Consider the following 13,942-nt stretch of genomic DNA (forward strand, 5'->3'; position numbering starts at 1 on the left):
TAGCTTAACAATACGAAAGATGCAAGAATAAGGATTTTTTCAATGGTCACAAAGGGTTGACATGTTTCATTCCATATTAATTCCACTGTAATTTTCACTAAATAAAAGTGTGCATATTTTTATTTTTTTAAATTTTGCCTTGGTAATTATTATTCAGTGTATTCAGTGTAGGTTATCGAAAGGGCAGGGCTGTATGGGACATATGTTGTTTTTGTTGTGTTTGTGAATTGGCTAGATAAGCTAGATAGTAATAAGTACCACATAAAAGTCCCGGTTCTGACTAATAGCTGGTTGCCGGAAGCACTGTGTTAGCTGAGCCACATATATAAATATCCGTGGCCACTCTCACTACATTCACTAACGGACGGCCATCCAGCCAGCCCACCACACACACTTTGCTGCCCTTCCAAGAAAAAGTTGTACGAAGATGCTTTCCCAGATTAACCCTAGGCAGAGACAAGCTGAGTTGAATAAAACCTTGAAAAAAATGGAAACACTCTTGAAGAAGAAAAAGAAAGAGTTGTTTTACTTCAAGAACGAGCGTAAGATGTTAACACAGAAGAATGTTGTTATCTACCAGAAGTTTCCACCAACCAACAAGAGAGTGAACTAGAAAATAGAATATATAAGGGGGGAAGAAAAAGAAAGAGTTGTTTTACCTCAAGAACGAGCATAAGATGTTAGCACAGAAGAATGTTGTTATCTACCAGAAGTTTCCACCAACCAACAAGAGAGTGAACTAGAAAATAGAATATAGGGAGAGAGGGAAGTGCGATTGCCTTTTCCACTATTATTAAAGTTTTATAATAAATAAACATTGTTTATTTGAATGCCTTAATGTTTGTTTGTTTGTGTAAGTGTGTGTGACAGATTTAACCTTGTTTATGTTAATATGCTATAAAGTTTGTGTGAAGAGGCTCTGGGAAAATGAAGGAAATCAACCATTCCAATAAATATATTTTTCCAACTACATACATAAATACAATAATTATATTATAAAAAAAAAGTACCACCCAATTTAATATCATAAAATTGTGTAGTGAGTACAATAGGGCATGAATGATAGATACTACTACTAACCTTAAATATGGCACGAGCCAAGTTTAATTAATAAAGCTTAGGTAGGGGAAAATCAACAGGGGTGGTCACGGCATGTGGCACTTGGGTGGCCACAGCAATAATAACAATTGAGTTGGCCCACCCACATCGGGTGGCCCTGGATGAATTATTAAATAATTAATCATCAGTGGGGGGCCATTTCTCGATATATATTTTGTAAAAATGTAAGGTCCTCAATGAAAGCATTATCTAATCGAGACTTACTAATAGACTCTTGGTACAAGATAGCAGCTGGTATGTCTTCATGCCTGCAAAAATAGGCTGCCGAGTGCAAATAATGAAGATAATTTGAAGAATAATGACGTGCTACATGTAAGTGTTGATTATACCTTTTACTGGGTATCAGGTAAAAAGGACAATCTCGACATTGACAAGCATTACCCAACAGCCCTACATCTGGTCGGTATTTCTTATACACTTCTTCAAAAGTATCATTTGTTACCTGAACTCCTTGTCCAGAAGCCTCTATTAGGATTTGTGGCCTTGTCATGGGGAGCACAATTTCTCTGTGCGTTGATAAATATTCCTGCAACCACAAATCCTTTTTATGTTGAACAATTATATTTTCAAACTCATTGTAAATATTGAGACAATTCTCCTGGTGAACCCGCTGAGTCACTAAAGCTTGGACGTTATCACTAACATTTGAAGTTAGCCATTCACGAGAGTCTCAATACTGTAGGGCATGTGCAGTATAAATAAACACGTTGTGTTCATTAAACATATTGTCAATAACCTCTTCCTTTAGACCAACTTCTTTAGCAAAAATTCGCAATGAAAACCAAGATATATCTCCAGCCAGAAAAACATCCCGTAGCTTATAAATAAATAAATAAATAATTGTTTATTTAGGTAAGGTACATACATAAAGAGATTTTACAAAGTTTGTTGGATTAATAGATAGAGCTAGTACATACAATTCCTAAAGCCACTATTACGCAAAGCGTTTCGGGCAGGAAAAACATTAATGACTAAAGCTTAATACAAATGGGTAAAAAGAATAAAATGTGTTGAGAACAAATAAAAATAGAGGTAAAAGAGGGGGGAACATGGCTGTAAAAGCAGCACAAATACAATTACAAATATTTACAGAAAATTACATTCAAACAGCGTTGTTTTGAAAAAAACAAAAAACATACATGGGTTGACAACAGAGGGGTAAGGTAGGTTACAGGGAATTTATTAGGTAGTGCTTCGTTTTTATCTTTTTTATTTTATTTATTTATGCATATACAAGAATGTACATAAGGAATGTGAGGATACACATATGGTAATTACAGTCTTGTAAAGCCACTACCACGCGCAGCGTTTCGGGCAGGTCCTTAATCTAAGAACATTTTAAGGAGGTAAAATACTTGCAAAATTTATAGACAAAAAAATGATAACAGTTACATGAAATGAAAAAAAAAAGATGAGAGAAAATTGTAGGTACAGTATATTAAAGCACATAGGTAGCTAAGATTGATTGCAATGACAGCTTGAATGGTAGTTGACAAAAATTGGTAGTCACAATACAGCATATGGCTAGCACATAAAAGAAGACAGCAATGAACACAATGATAAGGTTGTTTGATATTACATAAAAATTAGGAGATTGGGTAACACTAGGTACAGAGCAAATTTAAAGCTCAGTGTAGAAAACTAAGAAGATGAAGTTAGGTACTTTTTGGTTTTGCTTTTAAATAAGGCAAAAGTTTTACAGTTTTTCAATTCACTAGGGAGTGAGTTCCATAGACTAGGTCCCTTAATTTGCATAGAGTGTTTACACAGATTAAGTTTGACCCTGGGGATATCAAAGAGATATTTATTTCTGGTGTGGTGATAATGGGTCCTATTACATCTGTCCAGGGAGAGTTTCAGAGCATGGTTTGCATTTATGAACAGGGTTTTGTAAATGTAGTTGACACAAGAGAATGTGTGGAGGGAATTAATATTTAGCAAGTTTAGGGATTTAAACAAGGGAGCTGAGTGTTGTCTGAAAGCAGAGTTAGTTATTATTCTGATAGCAGATTTTTGCTGTGTGATGATGGGCTTAAGGTGGTTTGCAGTGGTAGACCCCGATGCACAGATACCATAATTAAGAAAGGGGTAGATTAGTGCATAATATAGTGAGAGGAGAGCAGAGTTAGGAACATAATATCTGATTTTGGAGAGTATACCAACTGTCTTAGAGACTTTCTTAGTTATGTGATGAATGTGGGTGCTGAAGTTGAGTCTCTTGTCTAGGAATAGGCCAAGAAACTTGCCATCATTTTTATTACTGATGTTAATGTTGTCTATCTGTAGCTGAATTGCATTTGATAATTTGCTTCCAAATAAGATGTAGTAAGTCTTTTCGATGTTTAATGTTAGTTTGTTCGTTGACATCCATAAGTGGACTTTTCTTAATTCATTATTCACAACATTATTTAGTGTATGTGGGTTGAGGTTTGAATAGATAAGGGTAGTATCTTCAGCAAACAATATAGGTTTGAGAATATTAGAGACATTAGGCAAATCGTTTATATATATAAGAAATAGAAGAGGTCCCAAGAAGCTGCCCTGTGGCACTCCAACGGTTATTGGTAGAGTGGAAGAAGTTGTATCATTGATGGTTACATATTGGTGTCTGTCACTAAGATAGGATCGGATGTAGTCAAGGGCAAGGCCTCGGATTCCATAATGCTGGAGTTTAAGGGGGCATATCAAAAAATATCGTTATAAATTAAAATTGTTCAATTTGCTTATAAATTTTTTTATGAAATGGTTATAGAAAGGGCTGCAACTGGTCCAAGTTTCACCATCACACCCTAAACAGAAAAGGAGAAAAAAATACACAACGTATTATGCAACGAATGTTCAACATTCTCAAATAATCTCAGGGAACACATGTGTCAACTAAAATGTCTACTATGTGCTGTAGAAGCACAAACTCTTGTAATAATTGTAATATGTATGTTCAATATATTTATATTTAATTTTTTGTTTGTTTTCTTTTTCTTTTTTTTCTTTTTTTTTTTGGCCAATTTTTTTTCTCGTTTGTTATCAAGGGGATTTGCATGAAACTTGCACACCTTGCTCAATGGATGCCTATCTGCAAGGGTGCCAATTATGAACGAAATCTATCAAAGTCAAGCTCAGCTACAGGTGGCCGAACTTGGATCTTTATTTTACTCTGGAAAGTAATTTACACCTTCAAATTACTTCAGAGCTTTCATTTATTAATCAATTTACATGCAAATTACACCTTATATGTAGCGTTTGTGGTTCTACATACTCTAGTAGACATTTTAGTCCAAAGTTTATTTGTTGATTTTATAAAAATTTATAAATATCATATATTGCATATTTTTTTTAGTAGGGTAACTTTGAAAAATTATATTATTGCACTAAACATTTTTTTGATAAAACTGATCACTAGAATCCTTTATTATGTGCTTAATTTAATATCTGAGTGTTATAGAAATGATTTTAGTTGACACATGTGTTCCCTGAAACTATTTCAAAATTCGTTGCATAATTTGTTGTTTATTTTTTTTCTCCTTTTCTGTTTAGGGTGTGATGATGAAACTTGGACCAGCTGCAGCCCTTTCTATAACCATTTCATAAAAAAAATTATAAGCAAATTGAACCACTTTTAATTTTACATCGATATGCCACCTTAAGTAAGAGGTAGTTGTGATTAACAGTATCAAAGGCTTTTCTTAGGTCAATGAAGAGTCCAATCGGAAACTCATTTTTGTCAAGGGCTGAGTAGATAACGTCAAGGAGACTAATGATTGCATCGTTGGTGCTCTTTTGGGACCGGAAGCCAAACTGGCAGGGGCTGAGTATGTCGAATTTTACGAGGTAGGAATAAAGCTGTTTGTAAATAATTTTTTCAAATATTTTTGATAGAATGGGTAGATTTGATATTGGTCTATAATTGTTTATGTCCGCCGGATTGCCTCCTTTATGGACTGGCGTTACTCTTGCTTTTTTGAGGATATCAGGGAAGGTGTGACACTCTATAGATTTGTTGAACAGTAGTGCTATGGGTGGGGCAAGGGCATGGGAGGCTCTCTTGTACACAATGGACGGAATTTCACTGGTGTTCCCTGCCTTGGATTTTAGAGAGTGTATGATGGACACAACATCTACGGCCTGATTGGTGACAGGAGAAGAGAGTTTGGATAGCTGCCTGAGAGATATGTGTTAATATGCGTCTGAGTCTGTGGGATTTTACTGGCAAGATTGGCACCAACCGATGAAAAGAAACTATTAAATTCATTTGCCATTTCTAAATCAGTTGACGGTATATCCCCATCCTTGTAGAGTTTTATTTGGTTATGTGAGTGTTGTTTAGTTCCTAGGATACTAGAGATAGTTTTCCAAGTGCTTTTCATGTTGCCTTTTGCTTCATTGAATCTATTCACATAATATGCAAGTTTTGCCTTTCTTATGATACTGGTAAGCATTGATGAGTACCTTTTAGCTACTTCCTTTGAAACTAGGCCAATCCTAACTTTCTTTTCATATTCATGTTTCTTGTTGATTGAGTTGAGAATGCCACTTGTGAGCCATGGATTGTTTAATCTTTTGTCAGTTACTTGCTTGGTAAGAAGGGGACAATGAAGGTTGTAGAGGCTTAGAGTTTTGGAGAGGAAGAGGTTAGCTAATGAATTTATATCATGGGTATTATTGAATTCAGAATCCCAGTTAATATTGTGAAGTGCCTCTGTAAGATTGTCTAAAGCTGATTCACTGTGTAGCCTAAATGAAAGTTTCTTGCTTTTTGGTGGTGTTATGTCCATGTTCGCTATGAGAAAGGTAGGATAGTGGTCAGTTGTTCTGTCGTAGATTATACCAGATACAAGGGGAGCTGTTATGTTTGTCCATATGTGGTCCAAGGTGGTGGCTGATGTTTGAGTGACTCGGGTAGGTTTGGTGATTGTGGGGATTAGCATACAGGAGTTCATGCTGTTAAGGAAATAGTCAACTTGAGAGCAATTTTGTTGACCCAGGTCAATATTAAAGTCTCCTCCCAGAATGATGTGGTTTTTGTTGAGATTGTTGTTTATAATAAGATTCCTTAGGTTGTCTGAGAAAGAAGCTATGTTAGTATTAGGAAATCTATAGATGGCTCCAATAGTCAAAGAGGATTTAAGGGATTTAATTGTAAACTGAGCAAAAGTATATTCACAGTAGTCATCTCTGTCACTAATAACACTGTTGCAGATAAATGTATCTCGGTAATATATAGCTGTGCCACCACTTTTTTTATTAGGCCTACAGTTATGAATGGCTTTATAACCAGCTAAGTTGTAGAGTTGGGTATAGTCTTTATTTAGCCAAGTTTCTGTTAAAATAATGAACGATAGGTTAGTACCTAGTGCTGTGAGTAATGCATTTAAATCATCAAAATGTTTACCAAGTGATCTAACATTTTGGTTGTAGACTGATAGACAGGTGCTATTTTGGAGTTTGTTTTTAGCCTGGTGTGCTGTGAAATACTTGCAATAATGATGATCAATGTGCTGGTTGGTGTAGATATGAGACAGAAGATTTTGATCAGGATCAATATCATTGTGCATAGAGATGCAGAAGGATCACGATACAAGATACACGATAAAGCAAAACACAAGAATAAAAGCAAATACAATAAAATAGTAACAATTTAGAAGTAAAATAAAGATCCAATAGATAGCCAGGGAGGACACAGAAGTTACATAAAATAAAAAACAAAAAATCAGTAGAGACTGACAATATAAATGTAAAATAAAAAATAATAAGAAAAATAATAATCATAAAAAAATGATCTTGAAGATAATTAGCTTAGTAATGGTTAATTAAAATCCTATAATTGGTATGAACCTAAGAAAACAGTGAGCTCAAATAGATAATTCCGAGAGAAAAAAAAGAAAAGAAAAAAAAATGACATGTAAATCTAATTAAATCTTGAAATTTACTCTAATATAAATCTAAGTGTAAAAATAAACAGGGTGAGAGTATATTCATGTGGAAGATTTTACTAAGATACTGAGGTAGATGCTTATATAAACAATTATACTGTTAATTAATTCCAATAAATGATTATAAGAAACAAATACCAAGTTACTTTAAGTAACAGGGTAATAAAAAGCCCTAGGTTTAGTGACAAGGGGATTAACTAAGAACAAATAATTAAGAGTATAAAACAGGCAAAGATGACAAACAAAAAAATAAAATAAAAATAAAAATAAACACCTTTGGAAAGGAAAGGCAGAGCTTAAGTACACTTTGGTTGTATGTGAGACTACAAATAATGTTCTGGTTAATCAGCTGATATCCCACAGTCATCCAGGAAAGAAGTGAGGTGTGCTTCAGTGGTTATGACATAAGTTTTTCCAGAGTCAGTCTTCCTAGCTATTATTTTACCATCGCGCACAAAACAATGTTTAATAGCAGTGGATCTTTTGCAAATTCCACGTAGTTTAAATAAGAGATTTTGTCTGAATCTGGTAAGACATTCGTTCACATAAACATTGGATTTTCTAGCGACTGCAGCAGTGATAAGGTCTGACTTGCGGGAGCAGCTATCTAACTTCGATTATTGGGATAATCTACTCGCTACAAGTCTTTAACATAATTGGGAAGGTCATTCCACATTTGAGGTCCCTTGATTTGTAAAGCATTTCTAATTTGACTAAGTCGTACTCTTGGAATATCAAATAGGTATTTGTTTCTGGTGTGGTGCTCATGGGATCTGCTACAACCTTCTAGGAAGCTATTAAGGTCCGGATTGACATTACAGTTCAGCGTTTTATATATAAAAAATACACATGAGAGGATGTGTAGTGACTTAATATTTATTTATTTATTTATTTATTTATTTATTTATTTATTTATTTATATACAAGAAGGTACATTGGGTTTGTGAGAATACATAGCATAGTATTTACAATCTTGTAAAGCCATGGTACATGGCTTTACAAGTCGTCGAGGGAGGGGGAAGACGTACCGTGCGCGCTCCATTAAAATCGTGTCATTAACCGGGGTTCTTAAGACTACTGCCATGGATTTCTGATTACAGACATAACAAAGTGCATAGTGACCCGCTGGAAAATTGTAAATAGTCATTAACAATAGAACTTTGTGCTAAATAGAGAATAAAAGGGAGACACGTGTGAGCCAGTGAACGAGGCTTTGTGTACATGCGTGTATTAGGAAAAAAAAATAATGAACGGTGAATCGTGGAACAGTGATGTAGAACGGGTATCACAACAACATATATGTTGGAAGTGAAGGAAAATCGTGCATAGAATATTATAAATATAGAATACTAGAAATATAGAATAGTGGCAAGAGGCGACATCAGTGGTTATAAATCGGGTAACTGGAAACTGGTGACATCACCCTGGGACAACAAGAGGTCACCTGTATTCACCGGGGACCAGCTTCGCTACCCTACGCTAAGTACCTGCCGTAAAGTTTGAACAAAATAACATACATAATTGTTACGGCCCTATTGGGTCGCAACCGGGTTCTTTCTCTGATGTAAGTAGAGTTTGGGTATCCGGCCCCAAGCTAGTAGTGGCTTTCAAGGGGTGTGCTCCGTAATGCAAGTAAATTAAAGGGGAAGGGAGACAAAGGCAAAAAACTTAATAATATAATTATCACCATCACCATAAATAATATATTGATTATCACACGGGGGAGGTATAAACACTAATTATGTACAACGTAGTCTTCCTCTGAAGACTCTGGACGTTCACGGTGCTCAACGATGCTAAGCTCTTGGTCCTCTTGTGGCCTCACGATGAATCCTTCGATTCTCTTGAGTCTACCCTGGCCACAGGCCAGCCAAATCACATTTCCACTGGGGGCACCGTCGTGGAGGCCGTCAACCACAAATCCAGCCTGTAGCTGGCAGGTTCCAATCAGCAATGCTGCGTAGGCCACTCCACTACCGATACTAGGGCTGCGAGCCCTAGGCAGGAGCCTCGTGTGATAACACAGATCACTCTCCTCACCACAACACCCCAGTGGTTAGTCTTCTCCACCAGTCAGTCCCAGGTACGACAATTCCTCAACTGCCACGTCACAGGCAGGCCAACACCACAGTGTTCATCCGGGGGGTGACTCACAGCTGCTGCAGCAAACACGTGGAGATTCTTCGGTTGCCTTGGGTAGACTGATCCAACTTCCATTACAGCAGTCCCAGGTCGACTCTGTAATCAGACACGTCATCAGTAATAGGGACACTCTAGGGCACCTCACTTACAGGCTTAGACACAAACGCCCACCTATCCACTCCATAGATGGCGTTGCTGTCTAAGCTCCACCTCACCAGAGGTCAGCAGCGGCTGTGTTATGAGCTGATCAGGATGGGAAACCAGCCCTCGTGGCTGGTATTTCCTGTCCTCACTAGATGGCGCCGTCCATTTGGAGGGGGTTTCGGGAGCTGACCCACAGATGGCGCGGTCGTCACTGCTCCGTGCTCGGACGCTGGGCTCGGGTCCGTAACAATAATATTACTAATATACGGTACACATATAATATAAATATTAAACATATAAATATATATACATATAATTTTATAAAGAGTTAAAAGGACTGACATCAACAAGTGATCCATACAGTGACTCTCAAATACAACACAATACACCAGACAATGGAGAGGTGTGGCGAGTGTTCGGGAGTACTGGGAAGACGTAATGCAGGCGTAACGTGCTGCATCTGTAACATAAGATTTCACCTGGGCTGTACAGAATTAGCTCCAGGATGCATAAAAAGGCAAGGAATTTACTGGGTTTGTAAAGATGACAGATTCATGTTAGAGAACATAACTAAGCTGAAGAAAAACATTCCCGAGTCACAGAGATTATCATTCACAGACAGGCTACCAGTGATATATGCGGACTGGGAAAAGTCAACATTAGATAACGACCAAAACTCAGGAACAGATAGTTTGGAGAACCGCAGCAGTAGTGTGGAGGAGGAGACTATTGTGGTACGAAATAACAGCAATATTGCAGAGCCAGATAATATAAACGATGAGAGCAACAGTGAAACAGAGTGCATAGATGAAGGAATTAGGACGAAAACCGGAGATGGCTCCAATAAAGAGGTAGACAAGACAGTCACATATATAAATACCTTGAAAAACGCAAAACCGGAACACATTTGCAAATTCTACGCTAAAGGAATATGCAAATATGGAAAATTAGGAGCAAAATGCCATTTTCTGCATCCTCGAAAATGCAGGAACATGTTGGAGAGGGGTACATGCCGTTTTGGAACAGGGTGTAGATACTTCCACCCTAAATTATGTCAATTTTCAATTAGGGACAAAAAATGCTACAATCTTCAGTGTCCGGAATTCCATGTGAGAGGTACAGAGCGTTATAGACGGGAAGATCAATATGACACTACTGGTAATTTTTTAGAGGAAGACAGAAACAGAGTAGTAAATATAAGAGAGAGTAACAGTCAGATGGAACCACTACAGGATTACAGAGGGGAACGGAGATACCCACAAGACTGGAATTCAAATTACCAACAAGCACACAGGTACTACACCAGACAACACCCGTCCTACTACCAAAACTGGACGAATCACTTCCAAAACGACACACCCTGGACGCAAACACAGTGGCCTCCTTACCAGAGCCTCAGATATTAACACCAAGTAAGGCTTCCAGCACTTCCACTAACACGATAACATCATTTATATTTGCCAACATCCAGGGTATAAAAACACGCAAAACCAACAAAGTTCAATTTATAGATGGTCTCCTTCATGAGGCAAATGCAGTGTTTGCAGCCCTAACAGAAACCCACACAAAGGACTACCATGATGGTGAAATATGGATCTCAGAGAACAATCTTTTCAGATGTGATAGGAAACACCGGCTTCAGGGTGGGGTCAGCCTCTACATCAAAGACACACTCATCTGTACTGAGCTGCTAAACACCTCAAATGATATGATGGAAGTGCTGATAATCAAAATAGAGATTTTAAATGTAGTTATTGTCCTTGTATATAAGTCACCGGAGGCAAACCCTCAGCAGTTTAAAGACCAACTAATGAAAATAGAACACTGCTTGGAAAACCTCACAAATCCAGCTCCGAACATCATCCTGCTTGGGGACTTCAACCTACGGCACCTGAAATGGAAACACCTGGCTAACACAGTAATATCAGAAAGAATACCAGGAAGTAGCCTAAATGAACAGGCACATGCAAATGACCTGCTACGGATGTGCGACAGGTTTGCCTTAAACCAGCAAATAGTAGAACCAACTAGGAAGGAGAACACGCTGGACCTCATTTTCACTAATAATGATGAATTGATCAGGAACATAATGATTACAAATACCTGTTACTCAGATCACAACTTAATTGAAGTTATGACAACCATGGGGAGTAGACCTTCAAAACCAGTCCAGATTCCCGGTGGAGGAGATTTCAGCAAATTCAACTTCAATAATAAACAGATAAACTGGGAGCAAATAAACCAGGACTTCACAGAAATAAACTGGGAAGAACAGCTAGAAAATGCAAACCTGAACCAGTGCCTGGAAAAAATAAGCTCAGTAGCACTAGAAATATGTTCAAACCGCATACCTCTAAGAAAAAAGAGGAAGAGATGCAGATTGGAACGGGAACGTCGTTCCCTATATAGGCGAAGAAAACGAATCGCGGAACAACTTGAGAGTCGCACCCTATCTCAAGAACGGCGAAGAAGGTTAGCTAGAGAAATAGAAACAATTGAACGGAAGCTACAAGAATCACACAAAACCCAGGAGAGGCAAAGAGAGCAAAAGGCCATCAGTGAAATAGAAAGAAATTCGAAATATTTTTTCTCCTATGCAAAATCAAGATCAAAAACCACATCTAGTATCGGGCCCCTGCGAAAGGGAGATGGGACTTTCACCGATGACAACAAAGAAATGAGCGAGCTACTGAGGACGCAGTACGACTCTGTCTTCAGCGAGCCATTAAACACACTAAAGATTGATAACCCAAATGAATTTTTCATGGATACGATACCAACATCAAATCATATATCAGACGTCACCCTATCCTCACTGAATTTTGAAGAAGCCATAAACAGCATGCCTATGCACTCTGCACAAGGCCCGGATTCTTGGAACTCCATATTCATAAAGAACTGTAAAAAACCACTATCGCAGGCCCTTCACATTCTGTGGAGACAAAGCCTAGATACTGGCGTTATTCCTGATATACTAAAAACAGCAGAGATAGCACCACTTCATAAAGGAGGAAATAAGGCAGAGGCAAAAAATTACAGACCGATAGCGCTAACATCGCACATCATAAAAAATTTTGAGAGAGTGCTAAGAAGTAAGATCACAAAATACATGGAATCACAGCAACTCTATAACCCCGGACAACATGGTTTCAGAATAGGGCGCTCTTGCCTGTCGCAGTTGCTGGACCACTATGATATGGCATTGGATGCTATGGAAGACAAACATAACGCGGATGTAATTTACACAGATTTCGCAAAAGCTTTTGATAAATGTGACCATGGTGTTATTGCAGATAAAATGCGTTCAAAAGGAATTACCGGAAAAATAGGCAGATGGATCTACAATTTCCTGACCAACAGAACCCAATGTGTAATGGTCAACAAAATAAAATCCAGCCCATCAACCGTGAAGAGCTCAGTCCCCCAGGGTACTGTGCTTGCTCCAGTACTTTTTCTCATCCTCATTTCGGACATAGACAAGAACACAACCTATAGCACTGTATCATCCTTTGCAGATGACACTAGGATCTTCATGAGAGTAGGCAACATAGAGGACACGGCGAACCTCCAGTCAGATGTAGATCAGGTCTTTCTATGGGCTACAGAAAATAATATGGTGTTTAACGAAAATAAGTTCCAGCTCATGCGCTATGGAAAAAATGAAAATATAAAAACGGAAACCACGTACAAAACTCAGGCAAATCATAACATAGAACGAAAAGGCAATGTAAAGGATCTGGGTGTACTCATGTCGGAAGACCTTACCTTTAAAGAACACAATAAAGTAGCTGTCACAACTGCAAGAAAAATGACAGGTTGGATAACAAGAACTTTTCACACTAGAGATGCTATACCGATGATGATATTTTTCAAAACGCTTGTGCTCTCTAGAGTAGAGTACTGCTGCACAATGACAGCACCTTTCAAAGCTAGAGAAATTGCTGACCTGGAGAGCATGCAGAGATCCTTTACTGCTAGAATCCATTCAATAAAACATTTAAACTATTGGGGCCGACTAAAGAGCATAAAACTGTACTCCCTTGAGCGCAGGCGGGAGAGGTACATAATAATTTACACGTGGAAAATATTAGAGGGGCTGGTCCCAAACCTGCACACAGAAATAACATCACATGAGACCAGAAGACATGGCAGGATGTGCAGAATACCCCCGTTGAAAAACAGAGGTGCAACTGGTACTCTGAGAGAGAACTCTATCAACATCAGAGGTCCGAGACTGTTCAACACGCTTCCACTACACATAAGAGGCATAACTGGCCGACCCCTCACAGTGTTCAAGAGAGAACTGGATAAGCACCTCCAAAGGATACCTGATCAACCAAGCTGTGACTCATACGTCAGGCTGCGAGCAGCCGCGTCCAACAGCCTGGTTGATCAGTCCGGCAACCAGGAGGCCTGGTCGACGACCGGGCCGCGGGGACGCTAAGCCCCGGAAGCACCTCAAGGTAACCTCAAGGTAAGCCACTAGTATGCGCAGCGTTTCGGGCAGGTCCTTAATCTAACAGATAATTTTAAGTAGGTAAATTCTAGCAGGATTAATAAAATGATAACAAATACATTGCAAGAAAAAAAATGAAATGAGAGAGATT

At 38.3% G+C, this 13,942-nt stretch overlaps 1 protein-coding gene across 1 annotated transcript in view; it reads left to right on the plus strand.

Annotated features, from left to right (window-relative positions):
* The first annotated feature begins 427 nt into the window (after positions 1–427).
* LOC138373245 (uncharacterized) overlaps positions 428–13,942 on the plus strand; it is a 43,992-nt gene continuing 30,477 nt past the window's right edge. The window contains exon 1 of the mRNA XM_069339285.1: positions 428–542. Within this exon, the coding sequence (XP_069195386.1) occupies positions 428–542 (115 nt within the window). The remainder of the gene's footprint in view (positions 543–13,942) is intronic.

The sequence above is a fragment of the Procambarus clarkii genome, chromosome 41 (assembly GCF_040958095.1).
Source record: "Procambarus clarkii isolate CNS0578487 chromosome 41, FALCON_Pclarkii_2.0, whole genome shotgun sequence".
NCBI classification, from domain to species: Eukaryota; Metazoa; Arthropoda; class Malacostraca; order Decapoda; family Cambaridae; genus Procambarus; species Procambarus clarkii.